At 33.2% G+C, this 19,271-nt stretch overlaps 1 protein-coding gene across 7 annotated transcripts in view; it reads right to left on the bottom strand.

Annotated features, from left to right (window-relative positions):
- Positions 1–375: 375 nt before the first annotated feature.
- The window catches only part of LOC145248180 (guanylate kinase-like), a 90,229-nt gene continuing 71,333 nt past the window's right edge, over positions 376–19,271 (bottom strand). For all 7 annotated transcript variants that reach the window (XM_080110033.1, XM_080110030.1, XM_080110028.1 and 4 more), the window contains exons 4-8: positions 11,259–11,355; positions 9,504–9,642; positions 7,939–8,023; positions 6,457–6,542; positions 376–735 (exon numbers count right to left, since the gene is read on the bottom strand). In XM_080110033.1, coding sequence (XP_079966159.1) covers positions 715–735; positions 6,457–6,542; positions 7,939–8,023; positions 9,504–9,642; positions 11,259–11,355 — 428 coding nt within the window. In that variant the 3' untranslated portion in view covers positions 376–714. The remainder of the gene's footprint in view (positions 736–6,456; positions 6,543–7,938; positions 8,024–9,503; positions 9,643–11,258; positions 11,356–19,271) is intronic.

Genomic DNA, 19,271 nt, shown 5'->3' with positions numbered 1-19,271 from the left:
TGTTTTTTTATGTTGTTACCAAGAAAATACAATGAATTAGACTATTTTTATGAAATTAAAAAAAAAAAACCTCATTGTATGTTTCAAGAATATTTTTTTTTTTTAGTAAACAATTGATAGCAAACAAAAATTTTTATTTTTTTATGACTATTTTTTTGTTCAAATCAAGATGAATATTTAGTTTTTTTTTTGATATATAATAGACCAATGATATCAAATAAATGTTTACTTAAATTACGTTGGATGCTGCAATTTCATTGGCTCAGCGTTTCGTCACCTTTCTGCAGTTTACATAAACTGTCTGGAAAATTCCTACGATAACAGTCCTTATTCTGCAGAAGTACCAGTAATCCAATACAAAAACACAAATAAAAATTTTTGTTTTTACTTTAATATTTATTGAGATTCTATGATACAAAGTATTTTTATCATATTTTGCATATTTGAGCTAATGAACTCGATGCTGAAAAAAAAAAATGTTTGTAATGAGGTTTTGAAGATGAAAGTTTTAAAAATAGTCAAACTGAAAAGGATTTTTAAAAAACTGTAAAACAATTTTTTTTGAGACATTTTGTTAGAGTTTTTTTTTTTTTAAATCTTTCTCTTCACTTGTTTGAAAGTGATGCACCGATAATATCTTGGGTGGAATTCAACTGATACATGTTAGAACAGTTGGTCAGCTGGGAAAACGGTTTTAAAAACTGGATGATTGACCTAATGCAACTTTTGGATATCCTACAAAGAAAAAAAAAAAAAAAAAAAAAAAAAATGAAAAGTGAAACTGCAACATGAAATACCAACAATATAAAATTTTTAAAGCTAATTATCAAACTAATGTACATTTATTATCATTAACTTTCTCTTGTTCATCCTAAATAAGGCATAATGCCATTGAAACATAAGGGGGGGGTTACTGTGATAGGGGCCAGATTTATAGGGTCAATGTGGGTGGTAAATGGAACAGCAAGATGTTTGCTAATGTTACATTTAAATTTCTTAATTTCATTAATCAAATGTTGCGAGGAGCAGGAAAGCAAGCACTGAATTCCATTAAATCTAAAAAGGTGATTTAAATTCCCATTGTAAAAATTTTTTCAACAATCAAATGTTTGATATTTGTAATTTCATAGGAAGCGGAATAAGAATTTGAATGTAATGTGAACAAACATCTCCCTGCCTAACTCCCGACCCGTGTTTGCTAATGCTACAAATCAGGATGTTATCGTACAATTATCTTAGAAGCAAAAGTTAATTATCACTAAAAATCACAGATTGAAGTGTTGTCAACAACAACAAAAAAAATAAAAAATAAAAACTGTTTCTGGATTTTTCAGATAAAGATTGGTTATTCGTATCATTTGGATTCTTAAGACTATTGTTCTCATCTTGAGTGTCATTTTAACAAAGTTTCAGTCAATGTAATCTCCAACCCTCCTCAGGTGTATCATGTTGAACTGTGTGGAATTTCGAATGGAACCTTTTATTCACTTCATTGAGGTAGCATGCTCTTGTTCCATTTGCCTGTTCGTTAGTTGGTTGTTTATGGCATATCAACCCTTTCTGGGTTATTTAATGCTGAGTCCAGTTATTTTGGGAATAGTATTCGATGTTGTATCCAGTTATTTTATATGAGATTTTTATTCTTCAAGCTCCTTATATTTTCAATCGTTAGTTCGTAGCTTTTGATTTGGTTGTTTTATAGTGGATTTTGTCATTTTTGTTCTGTCTTGCAGAATATGGTTGGTTTTTGCAATGGGAGGGGGGAAAATGGTTAGATCGGTACATTTTGAGTTGAAAAACCAGTCAGAAAGTGGGCGGGGGGGGGGAATAGAAAGAGAAAGCGAAAATAGAAGGATGGAAAAGTGGGAAAAGACAGGTTGTTTTTGTAGAATATAAGGTTTTTGGGGGTTATATTCAGGATTGAGTTTTCAAGTATGATGGAAAAGTGATCGCTACCACACATGAGTCATCATACATTTGCCAACTGTAGTCCATTAATGTGGCTGAGTAGCATAGTGACAAATCAATGGCTGAGTATGTACCTGAGGCAAGGTGGAGGTATGTATTGGAGATTTGGTTCATGAGGGACAGGTTGTTATTGTTGATGATATTTTCTAGTTTTTTACCTTTTACATCTGTTTTATTACTTCCCCATATGATGTTGTGGCTGTTGAAGTCTCCTAGTAGGATGTATGGTTTAGGAAGTTGTTCTATTATTTTGTTGACTTCGGCTTCATTTATGGGGTCATGTGGTGGGATTTTTTTTTTTTTTTTTTTACATGGAGTTCACCACTTATCAAGGCCCAATGGCCACTCAGGGATAAGGGTTATTGTGTGTACAGTAATCAATGGGATAGTGTAGTAATAGTATTGGAGAATTGATAAGGTGTCATTACTTAAGGGGGCGGTTCATCAGGAATTTCTTTGTGTTGGGCTTGAAGACATCCAGGTTGAAGTCGGGAGGGAAACAGGCAAGCGGAACAGAGTTCCACAGGCGTGCAGTTCTAAGAAAGAAGCTTTGTTCATGGAATCTTCGTTTTGATTTAGGCACAGATAAGGAGTGGGGAAAATTATTGACGGTGGTTTCAGCTAGTCGGGTGTTTTTTGAAAAAGATTGGTGAGGGGGGGGGACAGAGAATGGAGCTCAGACGAGCACTTGCCATGGAAATAAAGATAGAACAAAGACAGGCTCGCTACGTATGGAGCAAATGTTGATGGTTTTATGTAAAGTGGTTTTCACAGGAATTACTTGTAATATGGTGTCTAGAGTTATTTCGCTCTGAGGGATGTCGTTTCTAACTAGAATTGATACACATCCGGAGGCCCTCTGTCCAGTATTGTGTATAAAGTTGTATTAGGTGTAGATTTTTTATAGTGATGTTATCGTGTCTTCAGAAATGTTTCCTGGAGGAAGATGATAGTAGGTCGTAGTTTAGATATTAACAATAGTAATTTGTTTATGTTTGCCTTAGGTCCTCGGCAGTTCCATTGAATGATAGTTTGATTTTTTTTTATTGTGTTCTGTCATTTTATTTGTGTGGGGGTGTTTTGTCTTCTACCTCCATCTCCTCCAGTGTTCCTATTTTGTTTCCTCCTCTTGAGGTTGATTGGGATCTAGATCTTGGTTTGTTAATTGTTTTTTCTTTAGTTTTCGTTTTATTGGGTGATGGTGTTGTTTCATTTGGTTTGTTTATAAAAAGGTTGTTTTCATTTGGTGAGTTTTTTCTTTTTCTTTGTTTGATTTGAGTTTTTTGGTTTGTTGGTTCTGTTTTTTTTTTTTTGTTGTACTCTCTTTTGTAGACTGATTATTTCCAGAGTTCAGGATTAGTGTTTTAATTTCTTTCATTAGGTCTTTCATCTCTTTTATCAATTGAGATAGTTCTTCAGTTTTTATTTCTGGAGAATTTTTTGTATAGCTTTGACAACTTTGATTTGTGTTTATTTTACCATTCTTGGTTACTTCTGAGTATCTTGCGTTCATAATTTTCCTGGCTTCCAAGAAGGTTATATTTTTGGTGTACTTTATTGTTGTTATTTCTTTTTCTTTTAGCCATGTTTTGCATCCTTTGAAGTCAGCTGAATGGTTTTCACTACAGTTTGAGCATTTGGGGTCTTTTTTGCAGTCACTATGTTTTGAGTTTTCACCACATCTTATACATTTTGGTGATTTGGTACATTTGGATTGATGATGTCCAAATTGTTGACAATTGTAGCACCTTAGAGGGTTTGGGATGTATTTTTCAACGTTCACTTTTAGGTATCCGATTTTAATCTCACTTGGGGGATTTGTGGAGTCAAAGGAGAGTATATATGCATTTGTCAATATAGTTTCTCCATTTCGTTTTATTCTTATTCTTTTTACTTCTGTAACACTTTGGGATGCTAGATTAGATAAAATTTCCTCAGTCGAGCAATTTGATAGTTCACTGCATCTAATGACTCCTTTTGAGGAGTTTAGGTATGGGTGGGGATAAGTTTTAATTGTGATATTGTTAAAGGTTTGCCATTTGAGAATTTCTTTAGTTTGTGTTTTTGTTTCAATTCGATAAGTATTGTCTTATTTTGTAATCGTTTTATCATTTTGGGTTTTATTTTTTGAGAAAAAATTTTTTCCATTGTAAAAGGTGAAATTTTATTTCGTTTTTTTTCAAGTGTTTCCATTACTAAAAATATTGAGTTTTATTTGAGCATTTCTGTTCATCTGCTGAACTTGAAATGTCGGAAACATCTGAAAAGCTTGGGGGTTTGGGGGTAATAAAAGCCATAATCAAATAAGATTGGTTTTCTCATCATTTTTGCTCCCAACCACCTTGGAACCCTACATGGGAAGTGCCTGGGGGGGAACCCATTCGCCCAGGCTCAACAAGGATACAAAGATGATATACTAGATTTACATGATATCTTTCTTTTGATGTTACTATGGGATACGTAGTAATTTAAAGGGTTTGTAGCCATTTCATCAATTGACCTTCAGCTACCGCTTTCCACCATATATTAGGAAGTAGATGTTATTTGTGGGGAAGGGATAGGCATATTGTGTTAATGATAGGTTTATGGGGTGGGTAATATATGGAGGGGCTTGACGTGACCAGCCGATTGATCGGATCGGGCCCTTCCGACCTCTCACACCTATTCAGCAAACATTTTATAAATACTTTTCATGTCTATTTTTTACGTTTAACATTCATTTGTATGATAATATACTCAGATATAAACTCAACCAGCTTTATAGAATAAGTTAAAATAGCAAAGGGATAAAAAAAAAAATTAAAATGTAATTTTATTATGCTATCAGTTCAAAAGAGAATACAATATTTAGAGAAGAGAAGCCAAACACTTCACATCAGAAGAGGGGAGTAAAGACATAGAGAAAAGAAATTTTTTTAAAACATAATATTGCCTTTATAGAAAGAAGATTAAAGGAAAAACAGGAAAAGCTATAAAGGGCTATTGTAGCATGGGTTGCTTCTTATTCATTTAGGCCCATTTTTTTTTTCGGATAAGATTGTAATTCCGGATCAATCCCAGACTAATCTAATTGCCAAATTCCATTTGATTCAGGAACTGGATAACTTTTGGATTACAATCCGATTGTTATCCAATGTAATCCATAGCGATTTCATTCAAAGACAGAATTTGCATTAATCCTGTGTGATGCCACAACCAAAATGAAAACAGCTGTCCAGACAGGATTTTCAGTGATCCGATGGACCGAAATATCTTGAAGTAAAAGTATTACAGTATAGTACAAAATATTATATATCTCCAAAAATAAAAACAAAACCATATGAAAACTGCTAAATTGTGCAACTGATAAAATCAAACAGGAAAACAAATAAATTTATTGGACCTAAGGAGTCGAAGTCTGATCAAAAATTCTGACATCAACTCCTAGTACTCTTAGAAATCTGATTCTGACTCCAGCTAAAACCTCTGATTTCGACTCTGCAACTCTGCTTAAAAGTCAATTTAAATATTCTAGATCAAAGAAACTATTACAATAGAGATAGTTTAAATCAAATTACTTTTAGTAGATTTTTTTTAATAAAGAAAATCATTTTTAAATGAATTTGAGGTCCCCCCTCCACTCCTTGTTAAAGATAACTTTCTAAAATTTCGATTTAGAGTTATCTCCCTTGTCCCTTTAAGCTGTTTTTTTAAAACTAGCGTCACAAGACTGTTGCTAATAGTCTAGTTATAAACTTTGATTTTATTATTTAAAAATAAAACAGTATGTATATATATATATATATATATATATATATATATATGTGTGTGTGTGTGTGTATGTGTGTGTGAAAATATTTAACCGATAAACTCTTAAACTACTGGTCACATAACACTGAAATTAGCAGGAAATATTAATCATACACCAAGGATGGTTTATAATGAGTAAAATCTTTGTTTGGATGGATGAATAACCCGTACAGAAAAAATGTCAGCAAGTTGAAATGCAAAAATGTTCATTTCAACTTGCTGACATTTTTATTACTTTTGCACATGTGCAAATTCATTCATAGCTTGAAATGATTTAATATTAAATTTTTAACTTTCTGTAGATAGCTCAAACGGTAGGGAATGCAGCTGAAACTAATGGCACTATAGTCTTTTTTTTTTTTTTTTAAATCATTGCTATATACAGTGTACAATATAATATTCCATAGAGAACTGGTTTTGTAATAATACAAAATCTGCATGAATTAAAATACATGTAACCTTTAAATACATTTAAGCGTGTTTTACAACCATGTAAGAACAGGCATTCCTACTAGTTTAAAAATAAAACTTCTTGATCAATTTACATGATTTTTGGTATAAAATATTTTCGAGTCAGATACGTACTTAAAACAGATTTTTCTTTATTTTTGTTTTTCCATATGAGAGGACAAGCATGCCATTTTAAGTTTCATCACACCGTGTTACACAAAACTATTCAAGGAATTTTTTTATACTTACTTCGATCAAAATGCTCTTTAATTTTTGGTAAGCTTCTGATAAATCATCATTAACAATGATGTGATCATAAATACCAGGTTCTTCAGCTAAAAGAAAAAAAAATTATTGGAATTTACAGTAAACTAAAAAAAAAATAACAAAAAACAAAAAGGACAATTAAAAAGAAATCTAAAGTAAACAAATTTAAAGTATCTAAAAAAAAAAAAAAAAAAAAAAATTTTTTTAATTAAAACTTGCCGATGTAGCAAGTCCTATGCACATATTTAACAAACCAAATACATTCGAAAAATGTTAAATGTTTGTTTGTTTGTTTTTTTGTTTTGTTATTGTAAACCAAAGTCCTATGAAAAAAAAAGTTTTCTTTAAATATTAGTCTGGAAATTTATTGAAGGCACCTTGTGTAGACAATTCTATAAGAATCAAATAAAATTAATTTCAAAATACTTGAGGTTTTATGATTGGCATATAATCTCTAGATGAATTTTATACAATTTGAGAAAAATTTAAGTTTTAAATTTGAAAATAATATAAAGTGCAGAAATCTTGTAATTTGACTTTCTTCTATGCATCCTCTCACTTTCTCACAGATGTGATGTTGCTAGTTTCAGGTATTTCTATAAATACTATTTCTTTTTAATGGAAATCATTACAGACAAGGCATGAAGCTACTTGATCTAAAAAAAAAAAAAATTAAAAAAAATAAAAAATACTACTTCAAGATCAAAAACTTGCCAACAGTAAGTTAGATGGAAAACAGCAACTCTTCCCTCTTTGTCAGAAACATATGGCATGTGTCCTTCAGAATTGTCCAATTTATTTCATGCTTCTTTTGTTCAAGCTTGTTTACTTGTTGATCTAGTGATCTCCATCAATTCATTGTTTTGATATAACTTTCTATTTCAATAGCTTGTTTCCAAGAACTGGAATATTATGGAACTGACTGTTTTCCACCTACCTATTGCCTTGGTCTTTTCAAGACTAAGGCCAATAGGCATCTCCTGTCTTTTCAATCATGTTTCTTATGTTGTAATATTTTTCATATTTAATCAGGTATGCTCCCTCATTGGGAGATTTTATTTATAAATGCTGCTAATAAGAACTGACAAATCAAATTCACGTTCTGCTATCAACCAATCAGAATTGCTCCATAAAAATTTAATCTTAGCATTCCAGCACATAATTTTTTTGTGTCAACACGAGAAGGATCTTTTGCTCTTTGGCTGTAAAATTATAAAGTCCAGAACCTGTACAGACCAGCTGCCCACTGAGAATTCTTCATATCCAGGACTTGTATTGAATAACTACTCATCGAAAACTCTTCTGAAATTAAACATGGCTTCCAATTCAAGAGTTAGCATCTTACATAAAGTGACTTTACACTTTGTCTAGAACGACTTCCATACAATAAAAAAAAAACAATTTACTGATTTTGTTTTTAGCAGGATAAGAAAAGTATTATCTGAAAAAATGTATATTACTTACAATAGCTAATTGCTTCACTTGCTGTGGCTAACCGTTTCTTCAGAGATTCTTCTGTTTCGCTTCCTCTTGAACGGAGTCTTTCTTCCTGTGAATATTTACATCATAAATCAGCAATTCTTTATCTAAAATAATTATAATCTTTGTATTAATTAAACTATCAGACAAGATAATGTTGACGTGGAACAAAAGTTTTAGCAAGAGACAACCATACTTTTTATATGGTTCACATGTTTATTTTTATTTCCAGAAAACAAAAATAGTATGTTAACTTGTTTCATAATCTGTATTAATAAAACCATCAGATAAGATAATGTGCATGTTTTTCTCGTCTGCATGTAACTTTGGTATTAGATGATCTCATTTCAATATTAACATCATCCAGTATTCAAATATACTCAACAATAAAAGCAGAAAATGAGGGGGAAGGGAAGTAATGCCTCTTCTAATGGAAGAATCATGTGGAGATAAATTTGTATGTATGAAGAAGGCAGTGCAAAAAACTTGAAATGAAGACAACTTGAAATGAAGACAACTTGAAATGAAGACAACTTGAAATGAAGACAACTTGAAATGAAGACAACTTGAAATGAAGACAACTTGAAGACAGAGTGCACATACGAGGGGGAAAGAGATAGGAAGTCATTTTCCCATGAAGTAAAAGGCACTTAATTCCCTTACACTTCTCCATCAAATTGTTTGAAATCTTTTTATGCTTCATGAGAAAATTAACATCTTAAGTTTTCAGAGAATTCTTATAAAAGGAAAAAAAAGAGGAAGAGAAAGAAACCGAAAAAGAGAAAGACAAAGCAGGAGAGGAAGAAAGAAAGAAAATCTAGCCAAATAGCAACAAAAAAATAAAGAGAACAAAAACTTAATTTGGCAGAAATCAGTTTTTCCTTAAAAAAAACTGATGTGGAACAAAAAGTGGAAAAGCATGGTAAATTCTACAGATTGAAGTGTAAATTTTTAAAATAAAATAACTCCCATCCCAATATTTTTTGGATTCTTCAGACTACAATTCTCATCTTTAGTATTATTTTCCCAATGTTTTGGTTACTGTAACCACCAACCTTCAGATGAATTTGGTCAAACCCAGGAATATGCACAGAATTTCAAACAAAACCCTTCATTTAATCAACGATCCGTGACATAGTAGATAAAGTACTTGGTAAACTATAGGTGTAAATTACACTCTTCTAAAGGTTGAAGGTTCAATCCTTTATGCAGGTGACACTCAAAATACAATTGCTAAGTAAAGACTTCTACCCGGTCATGGCTAATGGAATGAGAGCATACTACCCCCATCGATTAAATAAAGAGTCCTGTTCAAAATTCCGTGCAGATTCCAGTTTGACAAGATACACCTGAAGAAGGTCAAAGGTTACATCAACCAAAATATTGTGAAAATCAAACTCAAGATGAGAACAGTAGTTCAAAGAATCCAAATAATACGAATAACTAATCCTCATCTAAAAAATTTAGAAACATTCCAATATTTCATATAAAAAGTAGTCCATTTTATTCTTGTAAAATTAAAAACTAAGATCAAAACGATTTATACTTACCAAATTCTTAAGAGATGGCGCCGTCACAAATATATATCGCGCATTTAAATCAGACTTCTTAATGCTCTTTACGCCATTAATATCAACTTCCAAAATGCATATTCGGCCGCTTTCTAGAACTTCTTCAACTGCACGTTTACTGAAAATAAATTTCCAAAAGAGTTTGAAAAATAAGCATTTCTGTAAAATATTTTTAGTATCGAACTAACATGCTTTACACCAACTAACCAATTATATACAGTATAATTGATACACAGATTCTTGTTAAATCACCAAAGTTAAGCAACATTGAGCCCGGTCAGTACCAAATAAGTGGCCATTTGGGAATTCAAGGCGCTGTATATAGGAAGACATCAACAGCTCCCTGGAAGAACTGTAAACCTTAACATTGTCATCATCCCTAATCGGGATATACATGTGTTGTGTTGGAAGGATTCATATTGAAGAGAGACGGGGACATATATAACAATGATGAGGGGGAGAGGAGACATTTATACATATACAGTTCTGTTCTGAGATGCTTGGTACTTCATATATATACTAAAGGTAATAGGGTGATAGATGCACAGTTCTTATATTTCTTATAAAACATATGGAGAGAAGGAGGAGAGACACATATTCTTGGAAGGGTTACACAGTGTTCATATTAAGATGTTTAACACATCACCTTTTGAGTGTTGAAAGATGACACATGACAACAGTTTTACAAAAACACAAAGATTATTCTTTATTCATTGGACTGGTTGAATGCTGATGACGTCAGGAATTCAAATTTGGATCTACATCGCTTCCAAAGGGTCAGCCAACTGGCTGACTCAACTCTCTCTCTGACTAACTGTCTGACTGACTCTGAAATTCGAACCTATAGAACTATATGGAGAATCGTCCCTTTGTCTATGACGTCAGAAGTGTGTTTTTCAAACGTGACTAATTTCACGTGGCTATGCATGTTTGTCAAAAACACTTCTGCAAACAAAAGAATCCTCTCTTAACCTATTTTTTAACCTAACCTATTTTTTCAACAATATATTTTTAATTTTCATTGTTCATTCTTTTACTGACATATTTAATGTTCAGAATTAACAATAGCCTTATTTTCTAACATGCCAATTCTTAACTTTGCCTACAGAGTTCGATTCTCGGCTTATCCTAATCTCATTTTCACCTATCTAATACTCTTCTTATTTACATGGAAAAGGGACAGCCCTTTTCCTGTAACACATGCAACTGTGGACTACTTGCGAAAGTGATATTCCCTAGACACTTCCTCCTTTGGGGGAAACTGGTTCAACCCGCCTAGGGTGAATGCCACTAGCTGGCTACACTAACTAATTTCTGAAGTCAAGTAAGAATACTGAAGAATTGACCGCGACGTGATAGGAACTTCGAATCTACTAACTGCATTCTCAGCAATTACTGCCATCCATAGTTGTTGTCATCCATAGTAATTGCTGAGAATGCAGTTAGGAGATTCAAAGTTCCTATCCCGTCACAGTTATCACCTGATGAAGGCTAGAGGAATAGTCGACCGAAACGTTGAAACAACAACTAAGAAAAGATGAGGATAATAGTCCGCAATAAATAAATTAACTAAGTGAACTGTTTAGAAAAAAAAACATAATATTCGCATGCACAGGTCTCAGTTTCTGTATTAAATAAAATATAATATTTATGCGTATTTTACAACCTGGGAAACGGCCAGCGGTCTGCTAGTTAAGATATAAATGGCAGAAATTATTAGAAATAATATTTTACCTGGTTCCATAGCAATTCCCAGAGAATTCTGTATATTCCAAAAAGCCATTTTTAGCAACAAGATCTTGAAAGGATTCATAGGTAACAAAATGATATTCTGAAAAAGATAAATTTATAAACGCATTTAAAATTAAAAAACAAAAAAATGTTTTTGATAATATGTCTGAGATGATATTTTTTATTAATATACTTTGGGTTGCTTCTTCCTCCCCCCCCCCCATTCTTTTTCACCTCAAATAAGGTATATCAACACTTGGAACATAAGGGAATATTATTTGGGATGGTGTGCAACAAAGAATGTGGGAAATTGAGCAGCAAGATTTTTGTTTACATTACATTTAACCTTCTGCAATTTAGTAGTCATGGAAGCAGGAAATAGGGAGTTTTGATAAGATACTCTCAGGTGGGAGTAATTTTCTTGGTTATTGCTGCCATTTTTGCATCTTGGCAGTTCTACTCTCTGGCTTTCTTTAGACATCTTTTATCGTAATCAGTGACCCCTTTTTTTTTTTTTTATCTTATCTTGTTTTATCTGGGAATCCCAGACATTCACCTGCTATCTTAAACATTCCAACCGACTGCCCCTTTAAGTGCAATTGTTTGAATCTTTCACTTGGATCACTGGGTATATTTGTCAGATAGTTTTTGAAATTCTTTTTCATGAATCCGGTTTTTCCTATAATTACAGGAATGATAGAGATCTTCCTAGAATTCCAGTTTCTTTTCACGTTGTACATGACCTTCTTATTTTGTTATCTTTTCCCTCTAAACTCAATTTAACTCAGCATCATTGGAGACTATCTTCTAAGATTGCTTTTTTTCTCCTTATCCCATATGGTTTACAGGACACTATTCAAGTTTCCATGAAGATGTTTTTCTCATGGAGGCCAATTTCGGTCATTTTTCAAAGTAAGGTCAATTTTTCTGGGTCAAAATTTAATGAGGAATTAACAAAAAAAAACTGTCAAAAATACAAAATCTGACCTAGTATTAGAGATATTCTAGCATTTTCTGGCCCTGTCGGTGGGGCATTAGAATACGCCAACTGCCCCCCCCCCCCTGCAGAGGGTAAAAGTCCCTCAATGGGGGTCCTGAATATGACTTTAAACTATATCCGATGGTGAGGCCCCAGCTTGCGGGCTCTGGGGAGTGCGGAGCCACCCTTTAATTGCCATTGCTCCCAGGTCCACTCTGACCTGGAGTGGTAGTACCTATTAGGGTCCCAACTATGGGTTAAATAGAAACTGACTTGCAAAAAATAAATATATTCTATTAAAAAATTTTCAAAATCACTGGATTCGGCATTAAATAACCTGAAAAGGGTTGATATGCTGTAAAACAAAAAACAACCAACCAATCTAGCATTTTCAAAGTGTCCGATCACTAAATTGAAAATTAGTATTTTGACTGGTTTCCCCGAACATAAAATCCTTGTACTGTTTTTTTGTTTTACTAGGGACCTAAAATTGAAAAGATACTTTTTTAAAGATGCTGGAAGATTTACTGATTATTAAATTCAGAAATAACATGTACGATCAGACAGATGGCAAACAATAAGTCACTTTACAAAGAAAAAACGTTAATCAAGCAGCATATGACAATCTCATCCCTAAGGCATGCTGTTGCATGATATGCTTCGATTTTGAAGCCAGTGCAGCATCACTTAAGTTTTCACCGAGTTCCTGGATATGATGAACAGGTTTCTGGTTGTAGTTGTCTTCGCCAACCCATTTTACAATCACTATCTCTTTGCCCAGAGAAGCGGTGTTGTAAGTGCTACTTAATTGATCTGATTGAACTGCATACGATATTCGAATGTGAACTACCATCAAAATGGCTTTTTGATAATGTGCCACAGCAACAGCATGAAGTAAAGAGAACAAAACTCAATTCTTGTGTTCAATGTAGTAAAACAATCTAACGTCACTATCGTAACAAATGTACAATATGTCTTGGTATAGATTGTGGGAATTTCCCAGAGTTTTAATTCTGTTGTGTACTTTGGCTACATTGTTTGGGACATAATTCATGCATTTTCCAGTATATTCCTAGCATATGCACCATGAAAAGTACACTTTTTCAGAAAAATTGACCTGGATGATAAATTAATATGTAGTCTGAATTTCAATACTAATAAAATAAATTGGCTGTCAGTAGGAAACTTTTCTATGAGCCAGATTTTTTTTGATTTTTTTTTTTTTTTATTATTTATTTAGAGCCTGTGATTTAATTTATCAAAAAAAAAAAAAAAAAAAAAATTATTTTTGGCTTCAAAAGCCAACATTCTCTACAAAATTAGTTGTAACTTTTCCTATTTGCATCAAATTTTGACAAAACTGGTGTTTTCTGATCAGTGGATGGCATGTATTGGAATGACTAATATTTCACACTTCATGTATGCATTAGAGACTGTTGGCCTTTAAAGCTAAAAGAATGCCAAATTTGGAAAAATTGAAAAAAAATTGTCACAGACAAAAATGCGCATTCTTGCATGGCAAATCCCCAATAAGCATTTTTGGTCTAGTTTTTTTTTTTTTTTTTTTTTTTTTTTTTGCTGAATTCAATTTCCATATGGTATTTTCTTGCTTGAATGCCCTATTTTGTGTCTTGGGTAAGTAAAATTTGAAATAGGACTTTTTTCTGACAGCCTTAAAAATTTTTGTCACAAATTTAGGCCTATTATTTGTTAATTTTTCACAAATGGTGCTCTAGCGCAAAAAATGTAAGTTAGAAGTAGGTAAACCCTATAGGATTTTGAAAACTAAACTTATTGGCTAACGACCTAACCACATGCTTAAGTCTGTGCTTGTGAAGGGTGGCTGAAAATAAATTTTGCTTTATGTAAGGAAAACTTTGTGGAGACTTGAATAGTGTCATAGCTCCATTTTCTAGTTACATAGCTGTAGGAATTACATAGTGTAGGACTTATTTCCAGGACTTGCTGCTACATTCAATATTCAGCTTTTTTACAAATGGTCGGGTAGAAAAATTTATACTCCATTGTGTTGCACTGTATAGTAGCCATCGTCCAGAAAAACTTTACAATTGGATGGCAGGTGGTTCATGCTTTCTTTTCATGTGACAAAACTTGCAGAACAAGCAGCCTAAAGAAAGAAACTATTAGAACAGAAAATCGTCTGGCATCTAGAGACCTGTACAGTGAAGGGATGAGATTTTGCTGTTAATCGTGCATGTCTGATGTATTTACGTTGAAAGCAGAAAGTTCAGAGAATATTCTGTGGAAATATTTATAAGATAAACACAGACATGTAATACAGCTTTGGTACAATAGGGGTTAAAACTTTGGCATTGCAGGATTTCACTATTTCCTTGCCATGGGGTCAGACAGACATTTTTGATATTTCACAAGCTCACTTTCTAATCCTCATAATTCAGAGGATCAACTGTGTCCAATCTTTGTTATGAAAACTGGTTTTAGGGTTAAATTTTAAAAATGGAACAATATTTGATCTCCTCTAGAATTCATGGTTTTTGCCGTTTTCATATGCCGTGAAGAAATTTGATAAACAGGATGATTAAAATAAATATTGGATTTGTTGCTTAAGATGGAATTTTAAAGCTAAAAACAAGCATCGATAAATATGACTAGCTTATTGAAAAAACATTAGAGATGCTTTTTCAATTAAAGATAAAAAAAAAAGGAGCATGCCTTCTTAGTTCATCTCCCCTAGGAGAACTTTAAGGATATGTCAATATTAATAAAAGTTTGCAAAAATCGTTTTAGTATTTCTTTGTGATCCAACCTGATGAAGAAAATGAGGTTCTTGTCCAGAATTCCCCCTATAGTAAAAAAAAAAAATGATATCGTATTCCAAAAATCACGTAAATTGATCAACTAGTCTTATTTTTAACTAAGAAAATCAAATAATTTTATGAATAAACAAAAATGTCATCTTAAACAAACAAGGGCAGATAACTTCACAATAATTCAAACTTGTGAGATCAGCATTGTAATGCCTATGATTTTCCATTAATTGCTTCAAATCATTTAAAAATGCTCTGAGCAGTTTATGACTTTAGGTTGCTGATAGTGGGTTCTTAATTGAATTTGCAGAGAGATGGTAATGGATTTATTCATCACAGAGCCTCCCTCATTCAAGAGAGAGAGTGCTAACAAGACTCTACAGGGTTTTTATTTTGTTACCAACATAAGGGTCTCCTTTTTTTTGGGGGGGGAGATTTCCTCGCATTGAAACCTGACCAATAAATAGGAGCACTTCTTTTCAAACCTTGCTGTAACCTAAAACAGAAAAGAAAACCAACAGACAACTTAAAAGATTTTGTATCAGTGAAATAAATATTTGATTGAAAAGTGGGATTACTTCTGCTGACAACACCGTATTAGTATAATGGCATGCAAATTAGAAATACTTGAACTTTTCAGGAAGGTAGTGGAACGTTAAAATTTGGGGGATTAAGCAGATTGTTATATAACTACTAAAATAAAAATAAAAAACTCTAGATATTGCCACGATTATCAACATGCTGGAGTCACATACCAGTACGAACATCTATAATATAAATCTCATCTGTCTGTTTAAATGTATGCATGTATGTATGTATGTATGTATGTATGTATCAACGGCCAACTAGCACCGTGTATATTTGTGTGTGTGTGTGTATATGTGTATTGGGGTGGAGAAGGCTCCCGTAAGCCGTGGTGAAGGCAACCTTTCTAGGAGAAGCAAATCTCTGATTTAAAAAACCATAAAACGGAAGACCATTACCCGCATTAAGCTGGTCTGCAGTTTAATTTGTTGCTGGCTATCTTGCTCTTGCTTGTTGCTGGATCTCAACATTTTGAACCGAGAGAGAGATTTAGCTGTCGTACAAAGCTAAGACTCTGTAACATCATATTTGTATAGATACTCCCTCGGGCATTTGGGCTCATGGATTTTAAATGTCTGAGGGAGTGGCACTCGTCTGACAAGACGTTGCAATCATCATGTATCTGCCTACTACCAGTTTTTTTTTTTTTTTTTGCTCAACATACCTCCGGGCACCCAGGCTAGTCATAAATAAATGAAACAAATACAAAGCAACATATTTCTCCCATTAAAAGATTTTAATCTTTAATTTATTTTCAACTAGCAGGGATGCCCGGCATTGCCTGGGTGTTTAGGTGGTGTAGTAAGAAACCCGGGGGGGGGATCAAAACAACAGTAGCGGGGCTGCCCATTGCCCGGGTGTGTGTAAGTGGTGTAGTAAGGAATCCCGAGGGCATGTAAAAAAACAAAGTGGCAGTAGGGGGGGGGGGTGTCAAAACAGTAGGCAGAGGTGTTAAAAAAGAAAAAAAAAAAAAAAAAGTGGTAGTAGGCAGGCAGGCTTGAACCCGTAACGCGAAGGAGAAAAAAAGGTTAAAAAGAAACATGATATCTTAGCCGATGTCTCCATCACCTGACCAGAAGTTCCGAACACTGAAATTAAGCATAGTCAATCCAACCGATACAATGACTTGTGTCAATGGTGATGCAAAAACCAACCCCTTCTTGTAGAAAACTGGCCAGTTGAGGATGAAGGAATTAATGTTTTTGACCAATTTTTTTATATTTGTTGTCAGAGACATCGAGCTTCAAAACAATACCGATCTTGTCAGGATCCGTCACATCTGTTGACATACATACATACATACATACATACATACAAACCGACAATTGAGATTTATATTATAGATGTATGGGCTAAAAAGCTAAATTATGTCTATCCATAAAATATTTTTTGTTACAGAAATTCCTCTTAGGAGATGATCCATACATCAAAAATCCATGGATTAAGTAAAGAACTTTAAATATCATGTATTCCTTGTTCAAATAATTTTTTTTGTTTTAAAAATTCTATATTTTACTGCAAAAGATTTAAATATAAAACCTACAATATATATATATGTCAAAACATTGTTTATTCATTATCCACACAGCAGCAGCCGTATAGCGTAATAGTGAGAAACCTTGACTGCCATTTAGGCGGTCGGGTTTCGATCCTGGTTTGAGGCAGTTGCCTGTCTAGCCGCACTGATGAGCTGTGAAACAGCGAAACAGTACTGTATGTGGATGACTAATATATATATATATATATATATATACACACACACATACTAGCAGGCTGTCTGGCGTTACCTGATCGTAAAACACACTTAAATATGATATTTTAATTTATGCAGATTTCATCTATATATTAATACGATAGCGTCTGTTATTTTCTGTGCCATACTTACATCCGGGTCGTTAATTATGTACTTTCATTTCTTGTAATAAATAATTTTACCAAGATTTCTTCATAAGTTTAGTTTCGATTGTAGCTGATGGCACTCAAGTCATTTAATTTTTTTTTATAATTTTACTAAGAATTCCTCATAAGTCTTGGTTTCAGTTTTAGCTAATGGCACCTTAATAATCTATATTTTTATAAATAATTTTATAAAGAATTCTTCATAAGTTTTGTTTTCAGTTTCGATTATAGCAGAAGAAACTAAAGTTATATATATTTTCATAAGTTTGGGATTCGGTTTTGATTCAAGCTGATGGACCCAAGTCATATAGACATATTTTTTTATTTTTGAAATCACAACTTTATAATATATAAAAATCAATAGAACATTAACTCTATAATAATATATACAAAATCTGCAAGAATTAAAATATTATATTTAAGCATATTTTACGACCTGGCTACGCCGAGCATCCCTGCTAGCTTGGATAAATACTTTTGCAGTTTTAACAAAATAGCTACAATAATATCAGAGCATCTCCATTTACACTGAATGCCAACATCAATATCAATTACATATGAATCAGTCCTCTGTGGAATTTCCACAGGTCCCACCAGTATTTATTATTACAGAGTCAATTCTCTGATTATCATATTGTATCCAATATATAGTAGTGACTTCAAAAGTTAAAAAAAAAAAAAAAAAAAAAAAATTACTTGGGTACCATCAGCTAGAATCTAAAGCAAAACACTTAGCACTTCAACTTTAGTCGTTACCATATGAGCTATCATCAGAGGGATAAGAAAAATGTTAACATTTAGCTGACTTTAATATATAAATATTTGCGCATGCATACAAGAGCACTTTAAGTTGACTTATGCCTGCTAAGTTCTAATTTTTTTTCAATTTTAACCCCTTAGCAGCTATTTTTACCAGCTAAAGACCAAATCAAATTTGTTTCACATACCCAAATCTCCTTTATATCAAGTTTCAAGTCTGTAAACCAAAAAAATTGATAGTAGTTTGGTAGAGACCATTCCTATGACAGACAGACAAGGTCACTTTTATATATATATATATATATATATATATATATATATATATATATATGTATGTACATACGTATAGCTTCTTATTAACCCTATTGCATATATAAGCTAAGTGGTTGTCAAACCTGAGATTGCTAGATATTATTACTCCCAAATAGATAATTGCACAAATGTCTCTTGAAACCAAATCCCATGGACAGGAAAAGAAAAGCGATATCTAAAAAGACAATAGCACAACTGTTTTTGCTGTGTGAAACACCATGCCCCAGTCCCCTGCCCATTCAGACGCAAAAACAAGCAGTGACTGCAGGTATGTCAACACTAAAGGTCCGAGTGTGACGAATTTGTGTCATCAGCATAAGAGCTGGGAACAGTAAAATATTGGGATGTTTGTAGTGCCATGTCGCGCATGGAAAGGGACCCTGCACTCATCCACGGTGGGCTTTCCTGAGGCCACAATCCTAATTGAAGAAAGGTCAGCTGATGGTCTACTTGTGATGCATGTCTAATGCTCTGCATAACCTCTTGTTCAGCTCCCCCTTACCTAAACTGAAACTCTTTAAAAAATATGACAACAGTACAATCTAAAAGTAAGCTTAAACCAGGTTTAGGGTCAAACAAATCCAACTTGCCTCCTCCCTTGAGGCTTACATTCACAAATATCCGTGGGCTTAGAACTAATTTAACTGATGTTGAAGCATTTCTCCTAACAAATACCCTGGATATCTTAGCACT

Source organism: Euprymna scolopes, chromosome 26 (assembly GCF_053919585.1).
Source record: "Euprymna scolopes isolate OS-2025 chromosome 26, ASM5391958v1, whole genome shotgun sequence".
Lineage (NCBI taxonomy): Eukaryota > Metazoa > Mollusca > Cephalopoda > Sepiida > Sepiolidae > Euprymna > Euprymna scolopes.
The sequence above is the reverse complement of the archived record's forward strand: the minus strand, read 5'-3'. Positions and strand labels throughout refer to the sequence as shown.